Source organism: Gopherus flavomarginatus, chromosome 2 (genome assembly GCF_025201925.1).
Source record: "Gopherus flavomarginatus isolate rGopFla2 chromosome 2, rGopFla2.mat.asm, whole genome shotgun sequence".
NCBI classification, from domain to species: domain Eukaryota; kingdom Metazoa; phylum Chordata; order Testudines; family Testudinidae; genus Gopherus; species Gopherus flavomarginatus.
The window spans coordinates 289,581,694-289,606,636 of record NC_066618.1 but is presented as its reverse complement, the minus strand read 5'-3'; the positions used below and the strand labels follow the sequence as shown (position 1 = coordinate 289,606,636).

At 45.0% G+C, this 24,943-nt stretch overlaps 1 protein-coding gene across 1 annotated transcript in view; it reads left to right on the top strand.

Moving 5' to 3' along the window:
* FAM135B (family with sequence similarity 135 member B) overlaps window positions 1-21,828 on the top strand; it is a 352,204-nt gene extending 330,376 nt beyond the window's left edge. The window contains exons 13-20 of the mRNA XM_050940579.1: window positions 720-2,844; window positions 4,755-4,921; window positions 5,870-5,961; window positions 13,114-13,211; window positions 13,682-13,833; window positions 14,492-14,602; window positions 18,374-18,487; window positions 20,357-21,828. Of these exons, the coding sequence (XP_050796536.1) occupies window positions 720-2,844; window positions 4,755-4,921; window positions 5,870-5,961; window positions 13,114-13,211; window positions 13,682-13,833; window positions 14,492-14,602; window positions 18,374-18,487; window positions 20,357-20,562 (3,065 nt within the window). The 3' untranslated portion in view covers window positions 20,563-21,828. The remainder of the gene's footprint in view (window positions 1-719; window positions 2,845-4,754; window positions 4,922-5,869; window positions 5,962-13,113; window positions 13,212-13,681; window positions 13,834-14,491; window positions 14,603-18,373; window positions 18,488-20,356) is intronic.
* The last annotated feature ends 3,115 nt before the right edge of the window (window positions 21,829-24,943 follow it).

Below are 24,943 nucleotides of genomic sequence, written 5' to 3'. Positions count from 1 at the left end.
AAATCGGGACATATGGTCACCCTAGTAGATTACAATATATACACTCCCTGTTACTTAGACAGTTTCTTTCTATGAGGTGTTTCTGTTGTTTTTTAAGATTAACAGTTTAATTCCAAGAACTGGAGTTAAAATCTGAAACAACACCCCTGGAGCTTTCATTTCTGCCATTAAGGGAAAATAAGGTGGTGGTTTTCATTATTAGACTGACATCTAGTGGTAGGAAAATCCTATATAAAATATTTCATCTTTAGCTTACTGGAACATGAAATCTAGAGAGGTTATAAAGGAAGCTATTTATTGGCATTAATACTTTTTTTTGTAAGGTACTAAGATCTGTGGTTTTATTTTACAAAAAGGTATCTGTAATTCTCAGTTTTCCTCTACCTTTTACAAAGTGTTTAACAGGAATATTCTTTTTAAAAAAACTATCCGTGTTGCAATTGGTCACACTGTAATAATATAGGGCTGAATTTCCAAGAGCAGTCACTAGTTTTAGGACATCCGAGTTACCTGATATGGGGAGGTACTTAGCACTCACAGCTCTAAGTGATTTTAGTTTAACCATGTAGTGACCATAACAGTTAACAGTGAATGCAGCTTAAAGAATGTTGATCAGGCATGTATATGTACGGTGTATACGTGAGAGGGTGTGTGTGTGTATAATCACCTACAAATATTTTGATTCCTTGTATAGGCCATGAACTTTTTTTCCCTTTCAGGTCAAAGTGTGGATGTTTTCCCAGTTTTTGAGGTTCCTGAGATGAACGGTACACAAATTGACTTAATAAACAACAAGGAGACTCTTGCATCAAATGATGACATTGCATTAGCAAAGGGAGATTTCAGGAAAGATACTCTGTTAATACATACAGATAAAATAAATGGGAATGCCTCTTGTATCTACAGCGATATTTCACTTGATCCTTATATGGCTAAAGCTTTGACTCAGCACTCCGCATCTCAGGCTTGTACAGTCAAAAAGGAAGTCCAGAGGAAAACGGATGTATTCCATGAAAATACATCAGTTTCAAGTAAGGAAATTGTTTCTGGCTTAGGGCCAGGCCTTTTAAAACACAAAGCCGAAGACTTCCAAACTTCAAAAGACAATAGACTTGCTATAGGTGTTACATGCGTGAGTATGAAACCTAGCAATAAGGATTCCCATGAAAGTGAACCCACATTAATCATTAGTGCTCTGGGTGACAGCAGAACTAGTGGCCTCTTACACAGCACTGAGTTAAGTAAAGCAGCTAAAACTGATCATTGTGAAAATAGTCTCACTTCAGATGAACTGGCATTAAATGAACTAAACAGTCCTGAAAAACCAGTGGATCAAGACGACAAGGCTCTGTTACCAGTTTTGAAAGCATTACCAATCAGTACTTTGGATTTATTAACCCAGACAACAAAAGATGCCCTGGAGGTGAAGTCATTTGGGAAGGAGCAAGGAGTCGAGGAATGTGAAGAGTTTACCCTGACGTCAGGGGTCATAAAGAGATCTTCGTCATTAATATCCGACTCGGGCATTGAAAGTGAACCTAGTTCGGTGGCTTGGTCCGATGCACGTAGCCGGGCTTTGGAGCTGCCCAGTGACCGTGAGATGCTGCAGCAGCTAATCCGGAGGCACACCATACACAGAAACTCCCTAGAGGGTGGACAAACAGACAGCAATACAAGCTTGCCCAGTGGGATCCAAGCATCGCTGACATCAATTAGCTCATTGCCATTTGAGGAAGAAGAGCGAGAAGTAGAACTTACAAAGCTGACCAAATCCATTTCTGCGCCACAGATCAGCAGCCCAGAGGAGCCCACAGACACTGTAGATGTTTCCAAATGCGAAAAAGCAATCTTGGAAGTTGCAGAAGGGCCCTTGAAAAGCTACATGGAAGTGACGTGCAAAAGCATAGAAATAGCAGGAAACTTTTCTGACTACCGGACTGCCAGGGAAAGTGAGCGGTCAGAACCAGACATTGCCACAGGAGAGCATCCTAGCGCTGCTGTCAAACGAGATAACAGCAGCGCTGAGCTATCAGAAGAAGTGGAAGATAAGGAAGGTTTGGCAGAAAGAGATTGCAATTTGGAATATGCAGGACAACCTGTCAATCTAAAGCAGCACAGATGGGATACCTCTGCATGCCAGGCAGTGCAGAGAAATGAAGAGTGCAGCTTGGAAACACTGAGTGTCACCACATACTCGGACCATAGTAGCATGCAGTGCGGTGCATATAGTGAGGATCTGAAAGATGCACTTAAACCTGTACCTGAAAGGTTGAAAATAGGTCAAGACTTTTATTCCAGTGTTAGCACACCAGACGTCGAGGATTTTTCACGTGGCCTGAGCCAGGTACCAGATTTTTGTTACACTGTTCCAGCCTCATCAGAGACATCGACTGAATTTGGTTCAACAAGAGGAGAATGTGGTAGCCCTGTTGCCAGTGAAACCATGATGTCATGTGAAGAAATGCAGGGCTTACAAGAAATTGAACTCAACGACGCATCTGCACTGGTGGATTCTGCTCCCGGACCTTATTGTGCCGAATATCCTCAAGAACCAGACAGGGTGGAGCTTCGGCTTGTGGCTAATGGCAGCACTGGCTTTCACTCTGTTGCCACAGAGGGGCTGGCACTGGAGAGTCGAAAGACCGTTGAGGTGGTTAACCTGTCTGTTTCTTGCACAGCCACATGTCTTCCCTTTTCTTCGGTGCTCAAAGAGACTCCTGCCGTGGTTGGCTTTTCTTCAAAGCAGGCTGCTTTCCCTATCACACGGCAGCCATTAGGCTCCTTCAGCGTTGTCCCCTGCAGTTCAGATGATGTGGAGGAAGAGGCCAATGAAAGGATGCTTAGGTAAGACTGTCTAATGGCTTTCTTTATTAGTGCTCCAATCACACCTAGAGACCCCAGCTGAGGTCAGGTCCCCCTCGTGCTAGTCGCTGTGCCAACGCACATTAAGAGCCAATCTCCACCTTGATGAGTTTACAGTATAACTATTCCAGACAGACAAAGGATGGGAAATGGGCTGTAACATAACCCCCATTGTACAGATGAGGAACTGAGGCACAGAGAGACTGAGCGACTTCCCCAGGGTCTTGCAGGGACTCTGTAGCATTGCTGGGAACTCAGATCCCTGAATCACAATCTCCTGCCTTAGCCCATCTTTCCTGTCCCCTTACTTCAGGATATTTTGCGTTGATTACACAGCTGACACCACAATACGCAGCACATCACAGAGGTTTCCGTTACGTTTTGTGTCCTGTGCTGTGCTGGAAGAATATGGGCGCACAGGCAGTTATCTTAAAACATTGAGATGGATAAGGGCTAGACTCTTAAAGGGGGTGTGCTCTGATTCCTGACTTTGTTTAGGTCGTTCATCAAACTCTCTAACCCTCTGTTTAATTTTGGAGCCACATAGTGGCAGGATTTACTGTTATGTATTATACTGTACTCTCTGGCTTTATAGCTGTCTCTTCTGTCATCTCCTTCTTCAAGTGAACCATGGTTGTCAGGTTTTTAGGCCCAGATTCGATAAAGCCCTTAAGTTTGTGCTTAAAGTTAAGCACATGCCTAATTCCTTCTCTGGTCAGCCAAGCAGTGCTTAAGTGCTTTGCTGCATCTAGGGCCTTAAATCCCACAGCATAAGACTTAGGTCTTGGCTACACTGGCGCTTTACAGCGCTGCAACTTTCTCGCTCAGGGGTGTGAAAAAAAACACCCCTGAGAGCAGCAAGTTACAGCACTGCAAAGCGCCAGGGTAAACAGTGCCCCAGCGCTGGGAGCGCAGCTCCCAGCACTGCAAGCTAATCCCCACGGGGAGGTGGAGTACTCTCCCAGCGGCTGTCGTGGAAGAGCTCTCTCTCAGCGCTGGTGCTGTGACCACACTTGCACTTCAATGCGCTGCTGCGGGAGCGCTCCCACAGCAGCGCTGTACGGCTGCACGTGTAGCCATTCCCTTAGATTGTGACCCCCTTCCTAACTTTTTGGCAAGCAAAAGTTTCTGAGCATCCCCACTGACTTCATTGGGATTACTTGTGTGAGTTAGTGCTCCCCAGTGAATAGGATGATCACAGTCTTGCCCCAAGACTGAAGCGGATGTGTCCCAACTTGGCTGTGGGACATCACCTTAGGTGCTTCCATGTGTGGCTTGATTTTCAGAGATGCTGAGCCTCTCCCGCTGAGTCCAGTGGCTGTTCAGTGTGGAGTTAGGGGCCAAACCGTAGGCCTCACATCTAGGAAATGTTAGTCTAGCTGGAGGGGCACTTATCTGCTCTTAGCTGGTTCGTGTCTGAGTCAAAGCTACTATCCCTTTTCATGGGATACAAATTTGCATCCATTTGTGCAACTGAGAGGGTAGGAGAAGGAGATCGACTCCTTGTCTGTTTAGCTTAGATTTGTTTGTTAATGTCTGTCTATTAGCCCTGCTGGGTAGATCTGGACACCACATTTTCTGCAGTACAGCTAAGTAGCCTTGCCAGCTGTGATTCGCCGTGTTAGGGTGACCAGAAGGTTCTTAGCAGCAAACCCGCTTTGGACTCTAGCAGGTGAGGTCTTTCCCATGAGAGGTAGCTCACTCCCTTTTGAATCACAGGCTATCTACCCGCCCACCTGACCTCCCTTAGTCACCCTAACCCATAGGACAGAGTATACAGGCCTTCACCTGCAAAGTTGCAAAGGGAATGTATTGTAAGTGCTCATTCCTAGTTTAAAGGTTTTACTGTTGAACATCCAGTTCTCTGTGTGATTAATTAGTGTATTCTCCAGTTTTTATCAGGCCAAAGAAAAGTTTAAAAAAGAACTGAAGATTGAAGGATTTCTGTACAGTGACTTATCTGTACTAGCTTCTGATATCCCATATTTTCCACCAGAGGAAGAGGAAGAAAATTTGGAAGATGGAATTCATCTGGTTGTCTGTGTCCATGGACTGGATGGTAAGGCCCAAGAGAGATGCTGTGTGGAATTGCCTCATGGAGTGTATTCATATTAAAAAATACAGAAGTTGAGATCCTCAGCTGGTATAACTCAGCATAGTCCATGGGTGTCACTTACATCAGCCAAGGATCTGTCCCATAGTATGTTGGTTTGTCTAACGTTGCTGGAAAGGATCTGAGCAGAAATTCTAACATTTACTCCACAAACGCTTTTTGTTACAAAATGGAGAATTTTGACAGATTTGTGCTCCCTAAACCCAGTAAAATTGTCAGCCCCTTCCTTGGCATTTCACAACCGTCCGATCGTTTAGCAAAATATCATCCAGCGGGAAAAAAAACTTGGTTTAAATGCTGTCACTGAAGGAGAGAAGGTGGCTAGCTCTGGGGAAGGTGAGTATTGTTCACTGTATATTCAGCAAGCAAAGACACAGGAAGGCTGGATTGTGTGCACATCACAGTGTTTGGGCACAGCGCCACAGGGGACACACTGTGGCTCAGACTCACCCCTTGGGGTCACAATGTGTCCTCGGTCTTCCCTGTTCTGCTTGGAAATGAAAGGGAGTTATTTGCCATCGCTCTTAAAAGGGCAGCTTATTCCCCCATCTCTGCTGGCTAGCTAATAGGGGGTGAAGTGGCAGAGGTATCGGGATTCCTTCTCCTGCCAGTTCCCATCCCTTCACTTCCCGGGGAACATCTGAAGCACCTGCAGCTAAGATCTATAGAGCCCTCAGGCAGCTGCAAAGTTTGTGGGGATTCCTGTCCCTCTGCTGCTCCCCTGCATGGCTGTGTCGGGGCTAACCATAACGTAGTGAGCCGTCAGGCACAGCCGCACTTACCGCGACAACTCCAGGGACAGTGTTGAGATCTGAAAAGAACATAGTGAACAGAATCTGTCGTCTTTATCCTACTGTGAAATGAAATCTCTTATTAAGTGCTGTTTCTTTATAGGGAACAGTGCAGACCTGCGACTGGTAAAGACTTTTATAGAACTGGGACTCCCTGGTGGAAAGCTGGACTTCCTAATGTCTGAAAGAAACCAGGTAATATAGGGCCAGTTTCTCCCCCATGCCTCTTTGCATGCCCCGCAGTCCCATTGAAGTCACTGAAACTTAGCCCTTGCAAAGCAGATATCAGGAATTGTACATTTCAAAGGCTTAGGGCCAACACCTACACATCTTTGGGAAAAGGCCCATTGGGAGTTTTGTGAGGGGTGCAGGATTTAGCCTGGGTATCCTGCATCAGATCCCATTCAAATTAATGCTACTTTTCCCCATTGGAAGGCAGCTGTTGCTGGCCTGATCCTATTGCCACTGAAGTTAGTAGTGAACTGACCATTGGCATCAGTGGTCCAAGGATCAGACCCTCGGAAAGGAGATAATTAAAAACATCATGTTAAATGGCAAGTACAACAGTCTGATACATCCATCTATTGTATGATGTGCAAAATTATGCAGAACGAAAAGAAAACAGCCAGCCTGGTGATGTTAATTCTAAGTGCTCAGGAGGATGCTATGGTCTGCTTGGGGGAGTTGGTACTGCTGGTTTCAGCTAAGGCATCAAACAGTTGTTTCCTTTGTGTAGTATGTTGTGATTTATTTGCTTGTATGATAAAGAAATGCCCTCCAGGAAAGTGTCACAGAGTCACCAGGCGATGCTCTGGAACTGCTCCCCACCAGGCCAGTCAGGACTTTGGGAAGCCTCCTCTCCCTTGGAGCAGACTTGTTCAGGGCAAGAAGCTCACACGTCTTCACCTCCTGGGTCTCTCCTTGGAGCATTCAGCATCCTCTGCCCCTCCGTGCGCTTCCCACAGCGAGCCCACCCAGGCGGGGTCCTGGGGAAGCCACAGGGTTCTGCACCCCCACTTTGCAGTCAGATGTGACTCTCAGCCAGCCAGTAAAACAGAGGTTTATTCGATGACAAGAACAGGGTCTAAAACAGAGCTTGTAGGTACCACGAACCGGACCCCTCGGCCGGTTCCATTCTAGGGGTCAGTGAGCCAGACCCCCACGTCTGCCCGCAGCCAGCTCCAGACTAACTCCCCCTTCCAGCCCCTCCTCTCTGCTCGGCTCCTTTCCCAGGCCAGGAGGTCACCTGATCCCTTTGTCTCCAACACCTTCAGCTGGCACCTTTGCAGGGGAGGGGCCCAGGCCATCAGTTGCTAGGAGACAGAGTGTCAGGCATTTAGGTGCACTGGCCCTTGCTCTGCAAGATACTTAAGAACTGCCATGGGGACACTGAGTCACCAACACAGTATTCAGAGAAAACATTAAGAACATTCCCAGTTCGTCACATCTCTCCCCCCTTTGAGACCGAACTGAGCGAGGTCACTCCAGCCAGTGACCTGGGGAAGTTCGAACCCACCAACGTTCCCATGGATGCCCCAGCATCTCTCCCATTCCATGGTCTGAGTTACACCAGGACAGTCTAGTCTCACGCCCTCCTTTAGGTTTTGTGTGCTTGATGGCACTTGCAGGCCACAGGTGAGAAGGTTTATGCGGCTTGAACCCTTTTGCTATCCCCAATACCCCTGGGGTTCAGACTGGGACAGGGTCTTCTCCCAGCACTCTGGGCTGCGATTCGGGCTCTCTTGGTTAATCTTGGCCTTTGCCAGCTCTGGGCTTGGGCAGCCACTTCCCACTTTGTGGCCCAGACACAACGCCTCTGCCGTGCCCCTTACGCTTTCCAGCTTTTACCGTCAGTCCCACCTCCTTGAGGCAGCCCAGCCCCCTCTTCACCTGGGACACCTGTTCCTCCCAGGTCTGGCTAAAGATGCACATGTTATCAGTGTCTGCCAGGGCCAAGTTCTCCATCGCCCTTTGCTTCTCTAGAGTCTCCCCAGGCCTAGGCATGGGGTCGGCATCGGACACTGTGATGGCTTTAAGCTTCTGATAGCCCCCACAAAACCAGATCATCCTGTCTCGCTTGGTGATCAGCCCCACGGGTGAGGCCCATGGGCTGTAAAATGGCTGGATCACATCTAAAGCCAGCATGTCCTTGATCTCTCTCTCTAGGTTCTGGGCTGCTTTCCCAATGACTCTGAGTGGGGAACACCTGATGGGGAGATTGGCTTCCGCCTCATGGAAGAGATCCCCCAGGGGGTCTTCCCCCTTCTCCTCCCAATCCTCCCCTTTCAGGTCCAGGGGTCCCCTCACTCTCCTCCCATACAGTGGCTCGAATGGGAAGAACCCTATGGATTCCTGGGGCACCACCAGCTGCCTCCCAATTCCCCCCAGTTCTACTTCCCCCTGGGGAGCCCATTCCCGGTACAGGAATCCCTTCTCCTGCAGGACTCTGTCCCTGCATCCTTCCCCAAGGGGGTTTGCAGCGCTGTGGCCAGCAAGTTCCCTCAGCTTCTCCAAGGAGGGATCCCTCTGCAGCTCGGTCTGGGCTTCAGCTGCTGGGGCAGGGAGTGGGACCTACTCCCTCTCGCTGGCTGGGCCTGTGGTCACAGCCCCACTGAGACTTGTCCCTGGTAGCTCCCTCCCTGCTGTGTAATCACTTCCCAGCAGCACGTCTGGACTAGGCAAACCTGGTTGGCAGCCGACCTACCCTGCCTGGGTGTCCCCCCACTCAGTGGGATCTCAGCTCCCCTCGTGCTCAGTGCTGCCCTTGCTGTCCCAGTGGGGGCAGGCAATGAGCTCTTTGCTCTGGTCACAGCATCAGAGCCAGCGTGAGCCCCCTCTCCGGTGTGCAGGGGGGCAGAGAGCATCTCTCCCTCCCACTCAGCCCCAGGGGGCTGGCTACAGGTAGGCAGGTATCCTGAGCCCTGCAGCCCCTCCTCGCTCCCAACCAGGTCATTTGCATTTTCACTGACCATTTCCATCCTAGCCAATTGGTTCCCTGGATTTGAATTCAAACCCTCGGCCGTTACAAGAGCAGGGCCTGAATCCTGTCCCAAAGAGACACAGTCACTCCCCAACAGGGCCTCCCAGCCGATATCCTGGAGAACCCCAACTACCAGCCAGCCCGACCCCTCTTGGGTGTGCACAGGGATCCGGGACATAGGCAGGGTGAGAGGCTTCACCCCAGGGACCTTCGACCAGGTCCCACACTCCCTCAGCATCTGCAGCTGCACCACCACAGTTCTCTCTGTCTCAGGGTCTCGCCCCCGCAGGAGTGTTTCCCCACTGACCCCTGGGCAGCCCCCTATGTCTCTCCGCTCCACCATTGCCAGTACATGCTGCTGCTGCTTCTCCTGCAGCTTTTCCTCAGCCTCTTTCTCTCTCTCACGATCCTCTCACTCTCTTGGGCTCTGCTCCAATCCCATCCATCTCCGATCCCCTGATGGGGAACCCGATCGTGAAGACCCTCGTCTGATTGGGGACCAGACTTTTGGGGATGCCTGGCTGCTGCTCCAGCTGCTCCCAGTTCCTCTTATAGCCCCATCTGGGTCAGGAATCTGCTCCTCAGAGCAGTCCTCCTCCTCCAGCTGCACGATTAACTGGGCCTTGGTGAACTTCCCCATGCGTAACCCTCTCTTTGTCCACAGGATCACAATGTTCTTCTTAAGGAGATGGTGATAGGCCATCAATTCACCATTCCCAAGTGGCTCAGGACTCACAGGCCTGTGTGTTCTTGGCTCCCCCTGGTGTGCCAGCCCTTCTCGTGATCACCACGTCTTTGCCAGGGTCGAGTTGCAGACTTCTCCGCCCCTGGGACTGCTCCTGCAATCCCCAGGGGAACCCTGCTACTGCAAAATCCTTCTCTCTCCCAGAGTCGAGCGGTAAGCTCCTCTGCCCCTGAGACTGCTTGCTGCAGTCCTCAGGGGGACCCTGTTACTCCAACAGTCCTTCTCGATGGTCACACACTCCCAGAGGTTAACCACCCCCTGAAACCATCCCTCTCTGAGCCTTCAGCACGCCTGGTCCTCATTATCCCTCCTTTGTTTTACTGCTCCCCAGTCACTTATTGCAAGAAGCGCCATTCACGGGGTGCCGTACATCCCACCTCTGCCACCAGTTGTCACAGAGTCACCGGGCGATGCTCTGGAACTGCTCCCCACCAAGCCAGTCAGGACTTTGGGGAGCCTCCTCTCCCTTGGAGCAGACTTGTTCAGGGCAAGAAGCTCACACGTCTTCACCTCCTGGGTCTCTCCTTGGAGCATTCAGCATCCTCTGCCCCTCCGTGCACTTCCCACAGCGAGCCCACCCAGGCGGGGTCCTGGGGAAGCCACAGGGTCCTGCACCCCCACTTTGCAGTCAGACGTGACTCTCAGCCAGCCAGTGAAACAGAGGTTTATTCGATGACAAGAACAGGGTCTAAAACAGAGCTTGTAGGTACCACGAACCGGACCCCTCGGCTGGGTCCATTGTGGGGGTCAGTGAGCCAGACCCCCACCTCTGCCTTCAGCCAGCTCCAGACTAACTCCCCCTTCCAGCCCCTCCTCTCTGCTCGGCTCCTTTCCCGGGCCAGGAGGTCACCTGATCCCTTTGTCTCCAACACCTTCAGCTGGCACCTTTGCATGGGAGGGGCCCAGGCCATCAGTTGCTAGGAGACAGAGTGTCAGGCATTTAGGTGTACTGGCCCTTGCTCTGCAAGATTCTTAAGAACTGCCATGGGGACACTGAGGCACCAACACAGTATTCAGAGAGAACATTCCCAGTTCGTCACAGAAAGCTAATCCATTGCCTGTGCAATGCAGAGCAGCAGAAATGAACTCTGTGCTCTGCCCTACATGCATGTGATGCAGCATATTTAGTTACATAACGGGCCACATTCATAAACAGAGCAAGGATTTCAGTGTCCGGTCAAAAGCATTCAGCTGTTCTACCTGGAAACTTTAGGGCAAAATGTTCCAATTTGGTTTGCAGTGCCGATCTCTTACCCAAAGGCAGGTTGCAACTGAACCACCTGTGTTCTCACCTTGTTGAAGTTCCTGTTGATGTCAGTAGCCGTTCTCAGAATACAGAATGCATGGAAAGTAATATTCATGAGGATAATATTTTGCTTGTTTGCCAAAGGCTCTCAGTGCACTTTACAAACATGAAAGAGTTCAGCCTTACAGCACCTCCGTCTATTGTTGTTCAGCGTGCCTGGTGAGGCAGCATCACCCTTAATTTATAGTGTGGGAAACCAGAGCACAGCAAAGCAAGCAGCTTGCCCCAGGTCACAGAGCAAGTGCTCAGCAGAACTAGGAACTGAACTCTTGACTCCTCCTGCTGTGCTTTTAGCAGCCATATCCTCTTTCCTCCCTGCAACAGAGAGCCATATGGAGAGTGTAACAGACCTGCAGTGCGAGCTGTCTAGCCACTTTTTGCCTTACAGGGAAAAATGTGAATCTATGTCATTTGGAAAGGCACTGAAGTGATATGAAGGGATGGAAACACAGACGAGTGAAGTAGGAGGACTCTGTGTGTGTTGTGTCTAGGACTTACACTTGGGGTGGTGTTTTTCCACTTCTAAATAACCTACAAGATTCAAGATAATGAGCTTAGGAGGAAATCATTAATTATCGATGCAGACAAAACAAACAGGCAGGAGGTTAGTCGACTGTATTTAGTTTATGAGAACATTTATTTTAAGGCAGCACTGGAAGTAGGAGACGCTCATGTTCTTTTTTGCAAGAGCTGCAATTAGTGAGATGAATTTTGTCACAGAAGCATTAATTACTAGATATGTTTTTCCTAAATATCTGTTCCAACACTTGATGATTGTTTCCCTGGCATCTCATTAGTTTTCAATTTGATTTAGAGTCCTGACACAGTTCTAAACAAGAATATTCTCCTGCAGTTCTGTAGACTAGAAAATTTATTGTTTGTTTTGTTGTATCACAAATGGCAGTATTGCCAGGGTTAATAAATAACTTAAATACCCCGCTGATACTCATCATGCTACTGATTAAGTGTCAAACACCACATGGTATTGTGTGATAGCAGCATTTTTTGATAAATTTGTTAGGGTCAGTTTATAATACTATAGACTAGTCTAGCATGATAACCCACTAAATCCAAAACGCTAAAGTTGGGAGTGGTCTACAGTAGGAACTTCCATCAATATAGCTGCGTCTCTCAGGGCTGTGAAAAATCCACACCCCTGAGAAACATAGTTACACCGACCTAACCCCCGGTGTAGATAGTGATAGGGAGACAGAACTCTTCCTAGCTACCACCTCTTGGGAATTACCTATACTGATTGGAGAACCCCTCCCGTTGGTTAGGTACTGTCTACGCTTTAGGTTTTGTCTACACTAGCACTATTGTCGGCACACTTCTGACTGACAGAAGTTTCACTGACAAAGGCACTGGTGTGGACAGCGCTGTCAGCAGGAGATGCTCTCATGCCAACATAGCTACCACCACTCGTTAGTGTAGACATAGCCTGAAGTGCTACAGCAGGACACCTGTAGAGATATGCTTCATCTCCTACAGAAGTGGGCTGATAGTCAGAGAGGTTGAGCATCTGCAGTCCCCTCTGAGCGAAACTCCGGTCACTTTACGAACCTTAGTCTAATAATATTGGCCTAAGCGACTTGTGTGTCGTTACTGTGATCCTTACAGTGTGGTTCTACTACATAAAATGACTATGTAAAAAGGGGGTTGTCTTACTGAACAAATCTGATCACTTTGTGTGTTCAGAGTCATGTCCATTTTAGAGACTAAAATGAGTTTGTATGCCTTTACTCCTGTTAGTCCTGCTGAGCCAATGCAGCTAGGAGAGCATGAGCTGGAATATATTCCTCCTTCTGCATCATCAACAGACTTACTCACTATGTTACAACTTGTTACACCCATGTAAGCCCCCGATGCAGTCGGCTTCCACAAATGTCAATATGGGCAGTATTTGGCCTGTAGATCCTTCATTACTGTTAACGATGTATAAGAAAGAAGGAACCAGCCTGAGTGAGTTTGCAGCATTAGCCCTGAAGGGGGAAAATATCAAATCTGTTTGCTTGCAAACTGAGCATATTTAATATGGAATCACTGAGAGACAATAAACATGGAACACCTTGAAGCTTTTACATAGTCACTTTTTGGAGGAGAAATGCAACTTCCAGGGGATCTAGCGAATGAGAAAAATTGGATCTATGCTTTTTTTCCCCCTTGCCTCTTTATGATGCATAAAGAAGTCTTGAAATGTTCTTATTTTATTGCTTGTATTTTTCCTCAGAAATATCATTTGTCTAGTTGTTTTTGTATCGCAATGCAATACACTGACAGTTATGTCATCAGCTGACAACATTCTCTCTTCACCAGACTGATACTTTTGCTGATTTTGATTCAATGACTGACCGATTACTGGATGAAATTATTCAACATATCCAGTTGTACAACCTCTCCATCTCCCGGATAAGGTAAAACACGCTGACAGTTAATTGGATGTGATGGAGCACAGTAATGTTCAATAGAATCATCTCTATTATTTGGGACCTGATCCAAAGCCTTCATGTCAATGGAAGTTTTTCCAGAGACTTAATGGGCTTCACAATGTGTTTGAAGACGTTGGTTTTGTCCAGACCTGACAGAGCAGCTGCTGAGCTGGAAATGTCATGGAGGATAAAGGAGATGGGAAAACATGACTAAAGGGCACTAATGAAAAATCTGTTTGGAGGCAGAGCCAATCCACATAGAGCAAAAGAGAACAAGGCATGCCACACACATTTTGAAGTTAAGGAATATATATATTGATTTAGTTGGGAATTGGTCCTGCTTTGAGCAGGAGGTTGGACTAGATGACCGTCTGAGGTCCCTTCCAACATTGATATTCTATGATTCTATGATTCTATAGACTGTTCTTTGTATGTCATTTTGTCTCTCCCGGCAGTTTCATTGGTCATTCCCTTGGTAACGTCATCATCCGATCAGTATTAACTCGGCCAAGGTTTCGCTATTACCTCAACAAGTTACACACCTTCCTGTCCCTCTCTGGGCCTCACCTAGGGACCTTGTACAACAACAGTACTTTGGTTAGTACAGGTAAGAGTTAATGGAAAAGGCTACGAGTTGCTTTTGTGTGTAGCAGTACCTGTAAAAGACCATTGTGTGAATGGGGCAGTGGTACTGATTAGTGTTTGTGTGTGTCACTAACCAGCGCTGCAGGAAATATTCACACCAGATTTCCAACCACTTGAGTTTAGCTTTGGGTTTGTGTTTAGCTACATTCAGAATTCCCAGATCAGGAAAGCCTGCACATGTGGGTTGAGGCTACGCGCTTCCACCTGTGCACTGAATCTCAGCTCCCAACCCCCACTCTGCTGCCTGAATAACATTGTTGCTGCGTGAGCCCCAAGGTCAGGGATTTCCCTGACCAACAGCTGCCTCAGGAATCAGCAGTATAGTACCTGTAAAACTAAGGGGGTAAAATAATGTCATGGGACAATAATGTCATGGCTGTCTTGGATCCTTCTGTTGTCTGCTCATGGAAGCAGAGACTACAATATGGCCCTGAGGTTTTCTAGCCACTGGCCACTAGCACAAGAAGAAATGTAGAGTACTGATGGCCAATTGCCTTGGCACTTCTAGCCTGAGAATGTTCAGTCACAATTTTTTAACCGTGGAAGAGATTCTTAAATTTTGGGGCGTTTGGTCTGATGATTCCCAATGCGGTAAACCCACATGTTGTTTGTCATTCCAGGCCTGTGGCTCATGCAGAAGCTGAAAAAATCAGGGTCACTTTTGCAGCTGACCTTCAGGGACAACGCAGATCTGCGCAAATGTTTCCTGTACCAGCTCAGCCAAAAAACAGGTGAGTAAATATCTGGGTGGAGAGCAGATTCTCCAAAGTGTTGTCCCGTGCTGAGATGCTCTTCAGGAAATAAAGGAAGTCATCGGCGTTTGATCAGTGATTTTTGCTCATCGTTGGCCTCAAGGGGAGATGGGCCTGAAGCAAAACTATTTAATGGACTCCTCTGCCTAATCTAATCCATTTTACCTGTGAATTTCTACTTTGGACATCACCATGGAATGGAGATGCCAAATGCTCCCCACCAAACTTTGCTCAATTTGCAACTGAATACAAATGCTGTAGTTCAGGCCTATCTCTATGTGCACACTCTGTAAGCAAAGACTAGTGGTGTCATTAGGTTGCTACAACCTAATTTATATTACTAAAGGGCAAAAACTTGATTGTTTCATTTGGCTTAGTTTGAACCATTCACTTAGTGTGACCAGATGTCTCAATTTTTATAGGGACAGCCCCAATTTTGGGGTCTTTTTCTTATATAGGGTCCTATTACCCCCCACCTCCTGTTCCGATTTTTCACACTTGCTGTCTGGTCACCCTACATTCACTAGAGCTGGGTGAGAGTTGACACATAGACCTTTTGGTGAAAATGTAGATTTGGTTATACTGAAGCAGTTTGAGAATTTTTGTTGGTTTTGCTGAATCATTTCATCCAAAAAAATCCTTACAAAATTCCAAAAAAGTCAAAACATTTTCTCTAGACATTTTAAAAACAAACCGTTTTGATTGTTTAGTTCCAAATTACTTTTTGCTTCAAAACTTCCCCTAACTTATTTTAAATCAAAAATGTTAAAAAGGCTCAACATCTAAATGATTTCTTAGGAGGGAGAGGGAGAGGGATTAGCCAAATTAAAAAAAAAAGTTTTTGGTTCAACCCAAAGCATTTGTTCCTTTAAAAAAAAAAAAAAAAGAATTGCCAATGGACAAAAAAATTCATTGTTCACACAGCCCTAATTGTCGCCTCTAGGACCCAGGATGTTTGAATCTAGGTTCCCAGTGATGCTTTTATTTAAGCCCATTGCTGACACCACAGTTCAATGCCAGAGGGAGAATGATCATTATTCCACTGTAATGCTAAAGAGAGGCCATATTAGCCCCCCTCAGTCTGTCCATGATCAACTGAACTGAGGCTCTTTCAGAAAAAATTGGACCAAATTCTAGTGTCCTATCCAGAATTCCCTCTCTCAGCAGAACATTCTTACTAATGCAGAAGTCTGTATATGAGTGGTCAAGTGCTGTACATATTTGCCTACACTGTCACTCCTGATGTTTAATTCTTCGCCTATGAAATACTGGTATAGGCTGTCAGAAGGAAAAGGGCTATTTATAAAATCAAATGCTATTCTTTAGTAATACTTTGCATAACAGATGTGGAGCTGATATGTCATAATGCTATGACTATTGCTATGTAATAGTTTTATGAGTGGAAGTTGTTGTATGTTGGGATGATTCGAATTTCCTGTATGACTGTATTGATCTAGTTTATATTGATGGTAGTGGTAAATTTATCGTACACCTAGAATGCGTGAATTCAGTTGGCTCTGGAGAGGCAGACAACACAGGCAGTCCTAGATAAGAACACCCAAACACACACTTGAAAGATGATGGCATCCTTTCAGGTTGTAGGCCAAAGAGACACAGCCATTTTGCCTGACTGGGAGGCTAGAGATTAAAAGGGCTATAAACAGTTATAAAAAGTCTTGATCCCCGCCAAGGAAATGAGTCGTTACGAGGGCTGTCCAGGGAGTGTCATTGGACAGGAAGACAAGCTGACAAAGAGGCTCTGCAGAAGAGTTTACAGGGAGTTAGGAGATGGTTAGACAGCTGGTAAGCAGACATGTATAGGCCGCTCTGTTGTTTATAAGACATGCTTTTTCTTAGATGCTGTTCTGCTAGATACATGATACTTTGCTTTAAGGAAACTGTTGGGTCACTAGTTACCACTGTCATTGCCCTGCAGGGAACAGAACTGCAGGGTCTGAGCCCACGTCAGACCTGCTAAAGCAATCACTGCTAGCACCTGGGTCACTGCCACCCAGAACTCAATATTAAGGGAAGAACTGCATGATTCAGCCCTGAGTTCAGTGATAGCTGGAGGTCCGAGACCTCAGAGAGGGATGCAATCGATGAGCCCAGGAGGAGTCAGAGGTGCGGTTCCCCAGTAACTGCGTCACTTAGTACTTGCCACCCTCCAATGCTGTGCAGATGCTAACTGACCCTGAGAACACTCCTAAGAGATAGGTAGTTATGTAGTAGTAGTCTCATTTTACACATAAAGACACAGAGAAGCCAAGTGACTTGCCAAAATCACAGAGCGAATCAGAGCTAACAATAGAGCTCAGGAGTTCCTAAGTCTCTTGCCAGTGCTCACTCCTCTAGACTGTGCAGCCCTGTTCATATTCAGGGAGATGCCCAATATCTCACAACTCAGTCTGCGACAGTGGCAGTAAGTGAATGTGGGTCTCACCACTCCCAGGCTTCTGTTTGAACATGCAGATCACTGTCTCTCCTACCCCGCCATGATCACATGCATACCTTTGTCCTCCCCCCAACTGTGTCGCTTCCTGTAATACAGCCCTTCAATAGCACCAGTCTGCATCCTGTGAGCTTTGTCCAAAACCCACTGAAATCAAAGGAAAGACTCTCACTGACTTCAGTGAGTTGTGGATCAGGCCCTCACTCGACCCCTGTGCTACTCCATGGATTTTGTAGGGTGGAGCGCTATGTGTGAAGACTTCCCTTGCTTTAATGGGGGTGTGCTCAACAGTCCACAGGCTTTTGATCGATCCATCACCAGCGCTGTATACACAGCTGATGTACTAGAACAAGCAGTGATTGATACTACACACTGAATTCATCCATCTTGGCTGGTCCAGATGACTTCATAATACATTAGCAGAGAAAAAAATCTTAAATTACAGCAATGCATTCTCAGCACCATGGGCTTTTAATTACTCAATAGAAAATAATGTCCAGATCCTTATTTACAAATAAAACTACTCCTGAGTCTACAGTAAGAATATCAACCCTCATTCAGATTCACCTTAAAAATCTCTTTTCTGCCGTCACCTCTGACAATTGGGAGTGTTTAAAAAAAAACAAAAACCAAGAACAAAATCCCTAATGTAATGGAACTATCCCGCTGCTTAACCCCCTGGCTCAGTAACCGTGGGATATCATTACTGTGAGCCTGCAGCTTTGTCTCTTTCCCACCACATTTTTGTGTTCATTTATGATCCTCATCTGTTTGCTTCATTTCTCAGTTTAGGCCCTGATCCTACAAACATTCGCCCAAGAATTCCCATTGAACTCGATGGGGCAGTTCATGTTTGTAAAGTTGCTCATATGCATAGGAATTTGCAAGATCGGGGACTTAGCCTGGAAGCTCTTTGGAGCAGGGGCAGTGCCATTACTTTTTCCTGTTACGTGTCTGGTCCCCATGAATGTTAGAAAGAGCTAATTACATCACAGCTTACAACAGTGACATCGGTAGTTTATGCTGTTACTATACTGTTCTTTAGAAGTATGCTACATACATAATTATTCTTCCTTGACTATGTTGTACATTTTAAAACACACGCAGTCATGCCATACTCCTGAAGAAGAGTCTGTGTAATCTCGAAAGCTTGTCTCCGTCACCAACAGAAGTTGGTCCAATAAAAGATATTACCTCACTCCCCTTGTCTCTCCAATACTCCTGTTAAGATGAGTGTAGATCTGTTGTTTTGATAGATTGCTGAGATATACAATTTTTGATGTATTTCTTTGTTACAGGTCTTCAGTACTTTAAAAATGTTGTGTTGGTGGCCTCTCCCCAGGATCGATATGTGCCATTCCATTCAGCAAGGATAGAAATGTGCAAAACCGCACTTAAAGACCGGCACACAGGTATGATAAGACCCTGCCTGTGTTCACAAAACCGTTGAGTTAATTGGTTGTTTGTTTAGGTCTTTTGTACAGCTGAGGATGTTGCATCAGAATGACTTTTTGCATTCACCATTGAAAAAATAATCGAAAACTTAAGCTGGACAGGAAGCTCTTGAAATCAATACAGGGACCTACTTATAAAGCTCTTTGTGTGATGAAAACAAATTTCATTCAAGATTGTAATCAAAGGCTTTCCTCTGCCATGTTTGTTTAAAAAGTGGTGATGATTATGACAATGAGGGAGGGCTAGTTTGGTACAAGGGGGAGGGATAGCTCAGTGGTTTGAGCATTGGCCTGCAAACCTGGAGTTGTTAGTTCAATCCTTGAGGGGGCCATTTAGGGATCTGGGCAAAAATCTGTCAAGGGGTTGGACTAGATGACCTCCTGAGGTCCCTTCCAATTCTATGATAGTTTGTTGCCAGTATTGCTATCCACCAGCCTGCTGAATTACCAGTATTCTCTCTTCTTTGTGTCTTATCACAAGCCTTGTCCAAAGCCCACTGAAGTCAGTGGGAATCTTTTCTTTATTTTCAATAGGCATTGGATCATAGCCCTTATGATTTAAACCTCAGTCCCATCTGAAATCCTTTCTGGATTTTATAGAGTTGGAGCAAATCCCTTGACGTCAGTGGAGACACCACCTCTGCTTTTACCAAGATTGCCTTTGTCTCTGCGAATTCCCTTTTATTATCAACAAACACACTGTTCATTTAGAGGACACCGCACAGCTCCATTTTAATGGACCTGTCATAAATAATGGCAAATGCATAGCAGTCTGATTCTTCTGCCACCAGTTTCATGTGAATGATTGATTTGAATTGGGTTATTCCTGATTTACGCTGGTGTATGTGAGAAGAGACATCCATGACCAACAGGTCAAAAATGATGCCTGGTATTATCTGTCTCTCAGCTGTAGTTCTTTCCCTCTGCTTCCCCCACTGCTTTCCCCCAGCCCAGACATAAGTTGAGGAGGGAAGGACATCTTCCCACCCATTCCTCAGGCATTCCTCTCACAGGAAAACACAAGGCCTAATAGGACTCAGATCCAGATTCAATATAAATCATTCAATTCCGTACAGAGCATTACCTGGTTTCCTCACCAGCCTCCTAAAAACCCCTCAATTTAGTGTTCTGGAATAGACAGGCAGGGTGTTCTGGCCTTAGCTGGTTCCCATTCGAGTCCCAAAGGAGCTGTATGCCCCATGCCCCATTGCTAGCCCATCTGAACTCTACCTTACAGAGAAGGAAGGGTCCAATTCTGTTACCTCTGAAGATAATGGGAGTTTTGCTCTTCACTTCAATGGGATCAGGCCTGAGTCCCGAGGTACTTTATACAGCGTAACACCCAGAACTTCAAGCTAATAAGTCCATAAATAGTTAATTCCATAAATGGCTGTTAGCCAGGATGGGTAAGAATGGTGTCCCTAGCCACTGTTTGTCAGAGGATGGAGATGGATGGCAGGGGAGAGATCACTTGATCATTGCCTGTTAGGTTCACTCCCTCTGGGGCACCTGGCATTGGCCACTGTTGGTAGACAGGATACTGGGCTAGATGGACCTTTGGTCTGACCCGATACGGCCGTTCTTATGTTCTTATGTTCTAATAATCCTAGCAGACCCATCAGGCTGCTCTGTATGCCATGAATCCACTTCAGATTAGCAGTAATATGGCATTTGATCCATCTTGCTGATGGACTGTCCTCTAGAATCCAATGTTCTAGCACTTTTCAGGTTTCACAATCCATAGGTGCCAGGGTATAATTGCACTCAGTAGAGAAGACCCATCACCAAGTCACTAACACTTTGACTGCCTCTTAAAATCTCTTTCAGGTCCCATTTACGCAGAGATGATAAACAACCTCCTCCAGCCTTTGGTCGATGCAAAGGACTGCACTTTAATCAGACACAATGTGTTCCATGCGCTCCCCAACACTGCCAACACACTGATCGGACGGGCTGCCCACATAGCCGTGTTGGACTCTGAACTTTTCCTGGAGAAGTTTTTCCTTGTGGCAGGACTCAGCTACTTCAAATAGCGCCCGAAACACTGGGTTACAAAGGAAAAGCAGAGTGTTCAATGGCATAGAAGCCCTTAGCCAAAAGAGCGCAGTATTAGAAATGAGTAACATGCACATGATGAGGTGGGACCCTAACACTCCTCCCATTTTCATTTATGTTTCAGAGAATAAAGTGCTGTGGCTTTAAGATATTCCAACTTCCAAATATTGGTGCTTTTGGAAGACACAAATATTCATGTTCAGTTCCATGCTCTCTTTTGATTGTTCACCTAAGACAAAAGCCGCTTCTGAAACAGAGAACAAAAATAAGAAGGCCAACTCTATAGATGTGACGGAACCAACATGATTCCGACCTCTGTTAAATATCAACTGAGGCACACAGAGTTCTTTGATTTCACGCTCATGTACTTAATAAGAAAGCTATACATCTGTAGCACTTTTGTTGGGGGTAGTTAATACAAGAGAAAACAAGCATATATGAACTCAGGTTAAAACCTCCTTTTTGATGAACTGGACAATATGAAAAAATATATATGTGGTCAGAATCCTTGATAGCTACAGTGGTTCCATTTGTCTAAAGAAAATGCACAGATGGTTTCATTATCCATACCCATTTGTAACATTCAAAGAGTCAAGACATGGAAGAGGGGAAAATAAATATTTAAATAAAAGGAAGGAGTCTTTATAAAGCCTTTAAAAAACTCCATTTCATGTGAAATAAATGAACTCAAGATAGAAGCAATCACAACAAGAGGAGTATATTGGAATAATCATGGGATACGGTCATCTGTTAGCATCTCTCCTGTTTACATTTATGGACTAATATTGTTTTTGCTTGTCTTTATAACCAAGGTACATTTGTTATTTTTTAAATCTGTACCTATGTACATTGATTGGCCAAAGTTTTAAATATATGTTGATATTCTGAGCTGGTATTCAAAGTCATGCCAATTAATAGTGCCACCAAAGCAATGAAAGGCAGTGGGTTGTAGCTTTTCAACAAAAGGTTGTGAAATGCTTCAAAATACAGGGCTTTTCTACTATGCCCTTTCTGACGTATGTTAGTCCCATCTGGAGCACTGTATGCAGTCCTGACTACCACAGCACTAAAGCTGGTAGAACATTTTTAAAGAGAAATTATTTAAAAATATCCAAGTTGTTTCCCAAGGTTCAAAATTGACCCACTTTCCACTTTTTCAATTTTTGTGTGTGTTTTTTATTGAAATTTTTATCCAAGATATGATCAAAATTCTAAATGTTAAATTTTGATAACTATTTCAGTAAGTTTTCCTAATGTATTTGATCAATTTTCAATAAAAATAAGTCACATCATTTTTTGCAAAAAATAAAAACAAAACATTGAAAAATGTTGGGAAAAAATCAACAGCCCTTCATGAAATATTTTGTTTTTGAAAGAAGGCAATTATGTAATGAAAACCATGGTGTTCAGAAAAACTATGAGCAGCTCTTCAAACAGTAGATCTTGTAGGGTGTGCAGGGAAGAACTACAAAGATGGCAGCAGATGTCAAGCATCTAAATTATGAGTTAAGATGAAGGAAATTATTTTCCTTGAAAGAGGAGATTTCAAAAAGCTCTAAGGGAAACTTTGAAATATTGTGACAGGTTTCAGGGTGGTAGCTGTGTTAGTCTGTATCAGCAAAGACGAGTCCTTGTGGCACCTTAGAGACTAACAAATTTATTTATGCCCAAATAAATTTGTTAGTCTCTAAGGTGCCACAAGGTCTCCTCGTTGTTGTTGTTTTGTTTTTGAAATATTGTGAAAAACAAGGTAATTCACTTGAGTGGTGGAATTTAGGCAGAATATTTACTGAACAGGGTCATTAGCAAATGGAACTTCTGTGGCAAGCAACTGATGCAAAAAAATGAATAGGCTTAACACCAGTGTTTGATTCTAGATACAAAGGACAGGGCTGATGGTGCTAATAACAAGAAGGTGGAATTAAGATCAGCAGAAAATATGCTGGGCCTGGACACCATTTTCTGTCCCTTAAAGGTCATGTTTGGAAACATTAAATATTAATCAATACTCCAGTGAGACATGTGGGTATGTATTATCATCCTCACTTCACAGATGGATAGCTTAAAGCCGAGAGGCTGTATGATTTGCCCAAGGCTATAAAGGGAATCTGTGTCAGAGCCAGGACTGGAACTGAGGAATCCTGGCTCCCAGTTCTGTACTCAGACCACCAGATCATACCTCTGCCTCTGCAATTTTAGTGCCAGCTAAACTTATTTACCACACAATTTATCTACTTCTGCATAAATATTTATATGAAAGTTCTAACAATAATTATAATGGTGTATATAGGATTGGGTTTCATATAGATAGAAGGTTGTCTTTTTGCATGTATTTAATTTTTATGCCAGAAAATAATTTATACAGAAAAGGTGTAGTTTAGTTCCATCTCTTATACTTGAATATTTATAACATTCTATTTGCTAGTACTCAGTGAGGCAGGCAGAACCTTGGAGAGTAACGATTCCTATATTCACACCAATGGTTTCTGACCTTGGAGCAGTTTTGCCTTGCATTTGTCCATTAGGCACGATACCCTGCCTTTATTGTGTGTGTGTGTGTGTGTGTGTGTGTGTGTGTGTGTGTGTGTGTGTGTGTGTGTGTGTGTGTGTGTGTGTGCGTGTGTGTGTGTGTGTGTGTGTGTGTGTGTGTGCATGTGACACTCCTAAGCCAATGAGAGTTTTGCATAAAACAAGTTGCAAGATTGTCCCTATGTAATATTCATTAAGGGGCCTGATCCAAAGCCCATGGAAGTCAATGAGAGTCTTGCCATTGATTTCAATGGGAGCTGGATTAGGCCCATATAACCCGGGCCCTTGAAGAACATTACATGTCGTGGTTCTAAGATAAAGCCTAGAAATGTCATTCTTTTAAAATGACTGGTTGTAGATTTTATCTTCCCTGTGCTGCCAGAATGTTGTGAGAAATATTGGCAATAACAGTCCAGTTTTATGTTAATTTGAAGCTATCAGGTGTCTTGGGGTTTTGTTTGTTTCTTTGTTTGTTTGTTTTAATTGGGATGCTGTCTTGGTAAAGACCCTGAGTAGTGTAAACCTATTTTACCTACAAGTATATATTACAGATGTGCAGAAATTACATGCAGCCATTATAATGTATAACATCTTAAATGTTTGAACATCATTAAACTAATCAATTTGGACTCATTTGGAAAGACTTTTTTATGTCAATGTGTATATATATTAATAAGGTGACATATATATATATATGTCACCTTATTAATAACTGTCATTGTAGTAAGCAAAATATCTGCAGAGCTGATTGTCTAGCAGCTTGGTTACATTGTAAGCTTTGGGGGTTGTGTTTTTTCATGAAGACCCTCTTTAATATCTAGTCAGCAAAAGAATACCCCAGTATTACCAGTAGCAATTGTTTTTACAGTCAAACCAGACAAATAGCGCGTAGTATATTTAAACTGATATAACTGTGGAGCCACACTTATGATCCCAGCAGTCAAACAGTTCACTACAGAGAGGTGGGGGTTTCAAGAACTGGGGAAGAGGTGGAGATGAAGGGCCAGATACTCAACTGGTGTAAATCACCACAGCACCACTGAAGCCACATGAAACTATGCTATATACCAGCTAAGGAGGTGGGACAAATTCTTACTTTTGATAAGTCATTTAGGGCCTAATCCAAAACCCTCTGAAGTCAATAGCTAACTTAATTTTGTGTTCAATGGGCACTGGACCACATCCCATGTCATGTACATTTTATATCTTGACTTTAGCAAAGCTTTAGATATGGTCTCCCACAGTACTCTTGCGAGCAAGTTAAAAAAGTATGAACTGGATGAATGGACTGTAAGGTGGATAGAAAGCTGGCTAGTTTGTCGGACTCAATGGGTAGTGATCAATAGCTCAATGTCTAATTGGCAGTCGGTATCAAGCAGAGTGCCCCAGATGTCGGTCCTGGGGCTGGACTTGTTCAACATCTTTATCAATGATCTGGATGATGGGATTAATTGCACCCTCAGTAAATTTGCAGCTGACACTAAACTGGGGGGAGAGGTAGATATGCTGGAGAATAAGGACAGAGTCCAGAATGACCTAGACAAATTGGAGGATTGGGCCAAAAGAAATCTGATGAGGTTCAACAAGGACAAGTGCAGAGTCCTGCACTTAGGAAGGAAGAATCCCATGCACTGATACAGGCTGGGGACTGACAGGCTAAGCAGCAGTTCTGCAGAAAAGGACCTGGGGATTACAGTGGACAGGAAGCTGGATATGAATCAGCAGTGTGCCCTCGTTGCCAAGAAGGCCAATGGCGTATTGTGCTGTATTAGTAGGAGCATTGCCAGCAGATCGAGGGAAGTGATTATTCCCTTCTATTCGGCACTGATG